Source organism: Archocentrus centrarchus, chromosome 15 (genome assembly GCF_007364275.1).
Source record: "Archocentrus centrarchus isolate MPI-CPG fArcCen1 chromosome 15, fArcCen1, whole genome shotgun sequence".
Lineage (NCBI taxonomy): Eukaryota > Metazoa > Chordata > Actinopteri > Cichliformes > Cichlidae > Archocentrus > Archocentrus centrarchus.
In genome coordinates this window covers 8090769-8101453 of record NC_044360.1, presented here as the reverse complement: position 1 = coordinate 8101453, position 10685 = coordinate 8090769, and the positions used below count along the sequence as shown (strand labels likewise).

General features: G+C 39.0%; 1 protein-coding gene across 1 annotated transcript; it reads right to left on the bottom strand.

Moving 5' to 3' along the window:
- Positions 1 to 3033: 3033 nt before the first annotated feature.
- Positions 3034 to 8946, bottom strand: LOC115792872 (ewing's tumor-associated antigen 1). The gene is made up of 6 exons (XM_030747458.1): positions 8634 to 8946; positions 7614 to 7742; positions 7407 to 7465; positions 7124 to 7233; positions 5584 to 6986; positions 3034 to 4300 (listed from the first exon to the last, which is right to left on the bottom strand). The coding sequence occupies exons 1-6, from the start codon at positions 8764 to 8766 to the stop codon at positions 4188 to 4190; spliced, it is 1947 nt and encodes a 648-aa protein (XP_030603318.1). The 5' UTR covers positions 8767 to 8946; the 3' UTR covers positions 3034 to 4187.
- Positions 8947 to 10685: the final 1739 nt, after the last annotated feature.

Below are 10685 nucleotides of genomic sequence, written 5' to 3'. Positions count from 1 at the left end.
AAGGTTTTTTTTAAAAAGGCTGATGTATGTGTGATATGTATTAGTCATACTCTGGGAGGTAATCTGGGAGCTATGAAAACACTGTTTAGCCTTTCTGCAGCATGGCCTCACAGCATGGGAAAGCGATTAGAGATGCTATCTCCATTGGCCGCTCAGCACTTGGTTGAAGGAGGCAACAGCTACCTCAGGTCATATTTCTAAAGATGTTTAATTTATGTTTGCTGTTCTTGGAGTCTGTTTTGCAGCACAGTGAACGCACTTTGAAAACCTGGCTTCATATTAATCTGGTGCAAGTGTATTGGTAATCCAGCACGCTAGTATGCCCCCAGGTCTCATTACTCACTTCCGCAATATGAACTCCATGCTGGGATAAGTGTGGAAAAACAGCAATAAGAAGAAAAGAAAGGAAGGAATGAAGCTAGTCTTCTAGCTTGGGTTTCCTAAAACAGTAATCGTGATCCCTTCTTTTGCCCATTTAGACAGAGTCTGGACAAGCTGTAAGTGAGGGAAGTGTGTTGCATCTGTTGTAGTGGAAAATCACAAGTTATCCCAGCTGTCGGCGGTTTTTCTGGTCCACTTTGCTTTGTTCTAATTAGATAGTCATTAAAATAAACCTATCAATAAAATGTTTCTGTTGTGCATTTGGTTCAGCCGACATCAACAACAATCGACAACATTAACAAAAAAAAAACTTTAAGGACATTTAAAAAACTGCCTTACTAGGAATGTGAAAGTTACCATAAGGAGAGTTAAAAGTTTACACAAGATCAAGATGATTTGAAAAGGGTGGAGACTAAAGACTGGAAAAACAGAAGAGGTACTTGTGTTGATGAAGATGGGAAACAAACAGAAAGCCGACATCTGTGGTCTGAAGCTGTCGGCCTCTGGACTCATATCCAAACTTGCAATCAAGCCTTACATGTGTAAATGGAGAGGACTGACCATTCAGATCAAATGGGGCAAAACCCCCACCTGTTGGCCCCAGAACCAAAGTGTGGTTTTACGTGTACTGAGTCATTTTGAAAAACAAAATCCAAATGAATGTATGGCATAAAAACAAACAAACAAAAAAACCTTCTGCTCTTTATCATTACTCTGCAAGTTTGGCACAAAAGATGTGGCGACAAACCCACATTTATGATGTCAACTACCCCAAGTGTTGGAAAACAACAGTACTGTTAAAGGCCTCAGTGCAGCTTAAGAAAATGCATGATAATAAACCAAACAAGGAAACCCATCCATCAATGCAGCAAAGTGGAAAAAAACAGAACCAGATAATTAAATGATGTACAAATATAGAAAATACATACAAAAATAACCAAAAGCAGAAACACTGTGGCAAATGAGGGTGAGTTCTCAATTATTTTTTTAGTGTAAATAATTTAAACAGGGCTAGCAAAGCTCTGAGTCCCGTGATGAACCACGGTTTGATTCCATATCATATAAATGTTTGCACATCAGAGGTGGAAGGTTGGTTTCAGCAGTTCTTTGGTTTGCCCTTATAGCTTGTCTATCACCGTTTTTCAGAATGCTGAAACACGCAGCTTTGACTCTACAAATTATCTCAACTTGTCTTTTCAGTAGTATTTAAAGTACCAATTTTAGTATATTTATTCTACTTGCTGAACAGACTTCTTTCTTCTTGCTTGTTTAAGAAACGATTCAGTTGTTTTCCTAATAGATCGGATGACACAACACAAATCTGTCCATCATACACTCTCTTTTACCCCTAAATTGCTACCACACCATCCCGCACCCTTCTCCATCTTCAATTAATGTCTTCACACATCACTTTCAAGCTGCAAATTCTCCTCTTCCAAAAATGAAAACATTCACATAAGAATAGACAGTTTAAACAGGTGCTATGGTAACATAATCGGCACTGCGGCAATTACTGCCTTATGCCTGACTAACAGCCATAAATCATTCTCCCTCTACAAAGAGGACGCTGTGGCTCTCCACTCCCATCCAATAATCAGAAATTGCTCCATGTAAGGCGTGACGAGCGGGTGCTGAAACAGCCCATTCTTCTGTTTGGCGGACGATATTTTGCTCTCTGTGGCGACATTACAGGGATCCTTCAGCGAGCATGATATTGTACCTGCTCTACACCTGTTGGCTTTAGCCAAGGGTTTCATCAGATAGTTGAAATAAATACTAGTCATCATCATAACCATAATCATAGTCATAAAAACCAGAGGCCTTTATGCTGTTGCCAAATTGCCCTGCCATCTGATTTACAGTCAAACCTGGTGGGGAGGGGATAGAGATAGGGAAGGGAGGAGGATGGCGCCTCTGAATGGGATAAATACTCAAATATACACACCTGCAGACCACCCGTCTCTCTCTCTCCCACACACACATACACACACCTGGGAACTCTCACAGGCACGTAATGGTTGGTAATGGTCTTGAAGGAGCAACACTGAGGAATTCCCTTGGGATTACAAAGGCGAACATTGTACTACCCTCACACACAATATAGCAGCTGTGTAGAATGATAAGGAGTCAGAAGACGAATTAGCTTTCATATTAAAATAATCCCTCATGTCTAATAACAACAGTATTCTCCACAGTGAGGTTACTTCATGTTCACAATGGCTCTTCTTTTTGGGCTGCAACTTGTTGAAAACAAATTTGAGTATTTGTGAAATGGGCCCATCATATCTGCATCACCTGTCAACAGTCCTGAAATACAGAGGTTACAGTAATGGATGCCAATAACTTCAGTAAGGAGACCATCTGTGTAAACTCAAAATCCTATGCAGCTGTTTAATACTGCAGGGGTGTCACTGATGTAGCAAGAAATGATGCCTGTGAACAAAATTAAAGTTAAACGAAATGGCTAGCATTAGCATCCAACTGTACTTGGATTTATCACATACTGTAAACATAAAATTATTGGGGGAACAAATTCAGCTACATTTACCCTGCTGTTTTAAAGTAACAGGTGATGAAGTCAAACTGTTACGATATATTAAAGCAATAAAGTAGAAACAACTGAGTCTATTTGAAAGTTTTATTTCAGTGTCTCACCAGTGTACCACAGGTTTGTCCTTTACAGCACAAATGATGAAAGTCTGATAGGAAATGTAGTGTGAGGCTTTCTCATCTTCCTCATTTTCATCCTGTCTGGATACAAAAACAGTTTCAAGTCTTTTTTTTTTTTTTAAACTGCTGTTGAACTTCTCTGAAAGGTGCATAGCATGGCTATTACAGTAAACTTTGCTAGTGGAGGCCACATGACTGTCTCTGCCGTACAAATGTTGATGCTGACCTGTGCGAAAGTGAAAGGAGAAATACTGCGACATGAAAGAGAGCAAAGAAAGCACAGATGCAACACAAGAAGGCAAAATAAGAAAGAAAAAAAAAATCCACAAATTAAAAACTTGCTTAATCATCAGATGCTCATTTTCATGTATAAAGCAGATCAGCTGTTTTGTCATCTGTTAAATGTTCAGCTTGGCCTCAAAGCAAAGATTTTTGCTAGAGTGTGTGTCCTTTCATTTCTATTTCTAATAAAATAAGGCTCGTTTCATTACAAAGTTATGAAGACTGAAAAATACTTCAAGTATGCTTTAAAAGAAGTGTCAGGCACTTAAGCAGTCTTAGCAGACTCATAAAGTAGAGAACAGAGCAGTTAAGGCTAGTGTTCACTATAAACTGAAGGCATCCATTCCAATGAGTAACTTCAAAAATGCACTCTTTTATATGTCACCCTTTGGTGCTGCACTTAAAAAAAAAATTACACTGAGCTCAAACTATTTACTTCATAAAAGCAAAAAAGCATCTGCAAGCATTTCCTACCCATATTAGTCAACAGAGCTTTAATAACAGTCCTGAAAAATAAACAGAACGAGTTTGTCAGCATTTGGATGTAAACTATATTTCAAAATATGGATGAAGAAGCTCAAAACTTGTAGCAAACTGTGCAAAAAAAAAAAAATATCCTTAACAGGAAAAATATGACGTTAGCAGCTCCTTCTCATCTTTAATTGACAGAAGGTTCTTTATGTGCAGAAAGCTAAGTAAATATCCCAGGATCTGGTGATCTAATACAGAACTATCAATACTCCTTCATCACTGATACCACCCCGGCCCTGCAAAATAGGGGGAACTACCGGTATGAAATGATAAGGCTTGATATAGTACATTAAGTTGCAAAAATACTGGCAGGACGAACTGCTCTACGGCTTTGTGGCGTTCTGCATTCGCAGTCGCCTCCTGGCCAAGGCTTCCTGCTTCTTCCTCTCGATCTCTGCAGCAGAGCACTTTCCTGTCATCTGGCTTGTGACAAAAACTGGAGAGGGGGAAGAAAAGTGAGAAAAGTGAATGTAAGCACTGAATATGGATCAGTTAAGCTATGGGCTAAATACAAGGAACTGAGGAGTAAAGGGGAAAAGGACACTTTTTTTGTTGTATGACCTTGATCGTGTTGTCATTTGTAAACATTAAATTATTACTCATTTGGAAGAACAAAACAACCCAAAAAACATCCAAGTCCAAAAAGAAAAAAAAAAAATCCGTCCACAAATTCATTGGCAATGAAGCTTGCTGAGATTTGGACCCTTGACAAGATCATAAATTAAAGCCACAATGCAGTGTTTACTTGCTTGGGGGGAAATAGTTAATGTGCACATGGACAGCACTGTCAATGATTATAAGAACAACATGTGACATCTGTTTTACTTGTGTGACATGTCAGTTAAACATCCATTCTTGAAGCAAACTAGACGGAACAGCCAGGCTACAAAGACGCACGGAGTTAAACAAACTGAACTTCATCCTAATGGAAGTGTGTTCAGCACTTTTTACTGAGCATATCTAAGCACATGCATTCTGTCCAGCTTTAGATTTATCTATGGTGTTTTCAAGAAAAATATCTCAACATAAATTTACTGTGTGGCCTTTTCTGTGACAAACATAAAACCCTGTTTGATAATATTATTAAACATTCAAGCTATTTTAACATTTTATTCATATTATCTTTCAATATACAGTGTAGTGTAAAACTTACAGGCATCTTAGATGTTTAGATTCTTAACCAACACACAGTACCATCACAGAGATGCCTGATTGGTGCAAAATACATTTTTAAGCATAACAAGTCCACACATACAGCTAGTCATAAAGAAGTATCTGTCTGGCAGAAAGAAAACACATTTATTTCATATATTTTTCAAGACACATTGCCAGGCCAAGGACTCCAGCAGCAGATGTTATGGCCCCCACAGAGCACTGATCTCAGCAATAAAAAAAAAAAAAAAAGTCAATGCAGGACTACATGAAGAGACAAGAGACACTCAGACAGCTTAAATCCATAAAGGAATTGTGGCAAGTGCTCCAAGATGCTTGGAACAACCTATCTGCCAACTACCTTGGAAAAACTGCATTTATGTGTGAGAACTGCTGCTGTTTTTTTTTTTCAGTTTAAAAAAATAAAATAAAATAAGGAAAAGTCTTTATTTATGGCATTATTTTGAAAAGCATACCCACTTAAAGTACCTTAACCTTTTGCAAAGTAGCATAAATATTATACTTTGATACAATTCAGTTGCAAACATCAAGATTTAGACAGATTACCTTTGGTGCTCGTAGCTGCCGAGTCAGATAGATTTCTTTTGAAGGCTGTGTGATGGGTCTTGGAGTTGTGCAGTGCTCTGGCCGTCACTGTATGTTGCTTTTTATCCAGATTAGCATTTCCAGCCTGGAAAGTTCCAGAGGAATCCCTGCACTGCCTCAATGTACCCAGATTTGTGGGGAAGCTTTGAGACATCTGTGATTTTTTGTTGGCACCTTTCATGGGAATGTTCCATCCTTGGTAGTTCACAGTTTCACAGCTAGCACTTGGTAATGAGTTAGAACGAACGAAAGCACAAGGTGACTGTGTGTTAGCGCTGGCACCGACGCTCACGGGCCGAGTCATGTTGATTGGCACGGGCTGTGTGGTTTTCCGTTGTCTGTCTACAGCAATATCTTGTTTTTCTTGGCAGTTACTGGGACTCGCTTGGAGTGACTGACTGTTGGTGACCCTCTCCACACTGTCACATACCTGGTAGAGAAGTGCGTCGTCATCTCTATCATCCCACAAACTGTCTGAAATGTCTTTTCCTAAAGAAGCCCCACTGTGATCACTGGTGACCTTGCCAGGTCGAGAAGTAGTGGATCTCTTTGTAGTTTTAGATTTCTGGTCAAACATGTGTGGCTTGGGTTGTATAACAGTGAAGCTGGATTTAGAAACCCCGTTGTCCATCTTTGCCCGCAAGTCAGGGTTTGGCTCCAACTTGAAAGTGTTTCGGTTGGTAGTCTTCAGTTTGGGACAGAGTTCCTGGAGTGTCCGTTTTGTTTCAGAACTGGTCACACTGCAGCTAGGCTCGCAGTGTCGGTTTAAAGGCTCATGTGCAGAGATTGAATTTGCATTGGGCTTGTGAACAGGGATAGAGTGAGTAGTGTTTGTCTTAGTTTCACACTGAAAGGTGGTGTTAGGATCAGTGTCATGTTGCTCATGGGGTTCATGGGTCATTGCCAGCACAAAAGAGTCATTAAGTAAGTCATCATTCTCCCAGTCATCATCAAAGTCATCACAATTATTTGCACTATAACCATTAGATCCCATTTTTTCCGCAGGATATGCAGCTGATTTGAGCTCTGATTGTTGTTCTTTGGGTAAAGCTGCACTCACAGATTGGCCTCTTATTTCCGGTGAACAGGTGGATGCAGCAGAGCCACGGCTTAGCCACACGCTCTGAGTGGAGCAGTCAAACAGAGTGTGCAGGTCTGCCTCTACCTGATCAGATAACGATGGGGATTTTAGGTCCTTCAAGCTATCGTGAAAGGATCCCTGTGCCAGTTTTACTTCGGAAGAATTCGCACATTCATTAAGATCATTGTTGACAGTGTGCAGGCTTTCTGAAGTTTCCTTATCTTGCTGCATGCTCTCATCAAATTGCCTGGCCAGTTTCATGAGGTCCTCAACACTGCTTTGTCTGTGAAGACACAAGGAAAAAGGAAGACAGCTATTTATCAAGAGTTATACAGTCTGAATATAGTGGTTGATAATGTAGAAAACAATCTATAGACCTCTAGGCAGGATGGTATTATGTTCAGTATACTGATTACTCACCTAGAGGACTTCTTCTTGAGTCTTGGCTTTCGAGTTTCTGGTGTGCATGAGATGGCACTGTCACCGATCCACTGCAGCAAAGGGGATTCAGTCCTTTCTGGTTTTACATCCTATAAAAGATACAAGCACAAAAATGAAGTCAATTTCAAATTATGTACCGAAAAAGACTTAAAATCTACCTGTAACAAATGTTTAGTTTGTCATGAATTACATTATTTAACATGGCATTTAGACGTGACCATTAATATGACAATAATAATAAGAAGGTGAAGAAACAACAGACCTTTGGAGCAATGCGGTTCACAATATCTGATATTTTCACAGCTCTAGTGTTTCTGAGTCCTTACCCCAAAAAAGATCACAAAACCACACGACAAAAATGAGCAAAGTTATACAGTGATTATTCATTTTGATTGAAATGAAAAGCTCGTAATTTCCTAAATTAATTTACTGCCAAAAGCCCGTTCAGCTGAGTTTCAGTGTTGTTTACCAGTATTAGCTTGAGTGGGAGATGTGGAATCCCAGAAGATATCTTGTGAAGGTTCCACATCTCCTGGAGAATCTCCATTGGCCAAGCCGGGGTACCTGCTGCAACCTCGGTGCCGAGGACTTTGAAAATCTGTGCAAAGAGATATGCTACATCAAATGAACTAAAAATAAAGACATTCATAGTCAATTTGGTAATGTTAAAGTTACTTAAGTGCATTTATTACCTTCTCTGTATATTTGCAATTTGTATACTTGTATATTGTCTTATAGTTTTTATACTTATTTGTTTTTTCTGTAAGCACGAAGTACTGCAGCAATTTCCTAATGCTGTGAACCTGTTCACCCATATGGCAATAAAAACCTTCTGATTCTGATTCTGATTATTAGTTGCTTTAGACTTTATGTTAGACAAACATATGGAAATTAACAGTATGGCCATGATAATTGTTATACTAACAGATTAAAATATACATGGGCATTTGTTCTAAAAAACAAAAACAAGATGAATACCTTGTTACTTAGTGTAGTCACAGTTAAAGGCATAATGATTACAGAATAATTTCCTGAACACAGTATAAAAGGTGTGTCTTGAACTTGTCTGTTTTTGGAGCTTGAGGAAAATACTGAATGTGTCTATGGCATTACAAGAGGGCTGCATTAGGAGGGTATGTATTCACACAACATGTATTCTCCTAATGAAAACAATCCAGCTGGGAGAAAAAGCCAGCGCATACATTTATTTATATTAGATAATGCATCATATCTTAAAGGATACCCAAACACTGGGCATCAAGTGTAATCAAATCAGTTTTTCTCAATGGACAGTCTCAAAGCTTTATGACTGGTTTGAGTGGGATTAGTGGTGCGAAAAAATAAAGCCAGCTGACATGTTGTCACTGTCAGCCGTTTGTTTTGATCGCCTCATGGCCGCGTATGCAAATACTTGTGATAACTTTTTTCAGTTTTTAAGCCTGTGTTGAGCCGCAGATCGTCGTCTACCTGAACAGACCTCCAGCCTCACCTTTACAGACGGGCGACGTTGTCGTGTCAGGCATCTGTTTTTCGGTTTTTGTGTCTTGTGTTTTGCTGTAGCTGAGTTTGGAGACATTCCTCCACAATTCAGAGAACTCAGCATGCGAGCTGGGCTCTGACATGGCTGCACCAAAAACAAAAAACAGCTGCAACGCGACCTTCGCTTTACATCGTTTAATCAACGGTTTCCATAGTGGCTTAAAACATCGCGGCTAATATTTTGCATTCGAGAGATCCTCACATTTTCTGCAAACTCCCGTTGTGTTTGCTCGTTCATTCGAAGCTAGCAGCCATGCTTACTTGTGACGTCACCCCAATCTACGGATGCCGGGTAGGTTTTGACGCAGCTAGTTTGACTTACGGCCAAACGAATGAGCTCGTGGAAGGTAAGAGCCAAATTATTTCTAATAAATTATATCTCAGTTATATAGATATAATTTTTTATGCAGTGGTGAAATTTAGCCAGTTCAATTTCACATAGTCATAAAATTTTATATTATGCTAATTTATTCTGCAACTTTTCCACATTTCAGAGACTAGGCGTAGGCCTTCTTTTAGCACTGCTGTTTTAGTGTCAATTGTAGTTTACCACTGTAGGATATATAATACATTACACTGCCAGAGTGAATTAAGAGAGCATAATGGTATTTTAAAAAACATGAAAATAGGTCAAATTAATTCTTCTTCTTACATTTAGCTAGATTATTGGAATACACGGAGATAACCACAACATGAAAACCACTATTGACTGCAAAAACTGCCCAGGTGAAGATAATTAAATTTCTACTGCAGCCATTTTTGATATGAAATCGAAGGTAAACATAGGTGTTTTCTAATCACATTAATTAGCGGGTCTGTGCCAAAAGAGGCCAGCACCTTCATTATAATGAGTCACACTTGTGTTTACTTTCGATTTCATGTCAGAATAGTTACTGTAATAATCATATAAGGAAAATATTAAAACCAAAATCCCTCTGGAAGAAAGTCTTAGGACTCACCAGCTATCGTAAAGGGCCTATGTGGCCAGATTTATTTATTTATTTTTTTGAAGCATTATCCAAAATAACTTTTATTTCAGTGATCACAAGGACATAAAAACTGCATGTATAGAATCACCAGTCAAGCCAGATTTTTCAGAAAATGCTTAAAAACTTTAACATCTTTGGCCCAAAATAAAAATTTTAAAACTTTTTCCAGCGGAAATTCTACTTCTACCAGCTCTGCTGTTGAGGAATTCATGCTATTCATGTTTCTCCCTCTTGAAGCGTCTCTGTCTGAACTTTCCAGATCCTGTTCCAACTGAATTCCCTCAGGATGCATGGAAACCAGCCAAATCCACAGAACCTCCACTCTGCAACCTGCAGGACTTAAAAGATTTGCTTCCCATTTTGATGGTGCCAGAAACCACAAGGCACAATCAAAGGTCCATACCCTGGCACACACAATATTAGGTTGGTGGTTTGATGTGGTTCTTGTTGTTGATTGGTGTATTTCTTACGATAATGCACCAGAAGTAATAATTGAATAGTTTTGTCTTCTTAGGGTTTACTTTTACAAAAAATGTCCTTTATATTATGCAACCCCAGTGGGAAAAAAAAGGGGGGGGGGGTACATCTACTGTACGAATTTGAACATCCCAGGTCACATCGTTCTTGAGTTATCACATTCACAAGATTTTCAGAAAGCATGATCTCTGACCTTTAGTTTGAGGTCAAGGTTATGGAGATTTGCACTCATGTAAGATTTTTAGTAGATACGTCTATCCTAGGTCACATCGCTCTCATGTTATGGCCAATGCTAAAGTTTATGTGGAACAGACGCCGACACCAGGGCTACCACAATTTTTTATTTACAGGCAGCATCTAACCAGCATGTCTAAAAAGTATCACACTAGTGTGGGTCAGCCATAAATTCAGCTTCTAACAGAATCATAGTGAAGATATGCGTTTTCTCAACAGTATACTGTAGTTCTTAATTTGTCTTAATGGCAGAAACTGACTCATTTCTCTGTCTTGATACAGGTTGAATGGCTAGAAACATA

Bases quoted from the DNA above. Each gene is read 5' to 3' on its own strand.
- LOC115792872 (XM_030747458.1), bottom strand. From the start codon at position 8,766: ATGTCAGAGCCCAGCTCGCATGCTGAGTTCTCTGAATTGTGGAGGAAT. The intron at 7,234-7,406 runs GTCTGTTGTTTC...TATCTTTTATAG, and splicing joins TGAACCGCATTGCTCCAAAG to GATGTAAAACCAGAAAGGAC. The intron at 6,987-7,123 runs GTGAGTAATCAG...GTGTCTTCACAG, and splicing joins CTCAAGAAGAAGTCCTCTAG to ACAAAGCAGTGTTGAGGACC.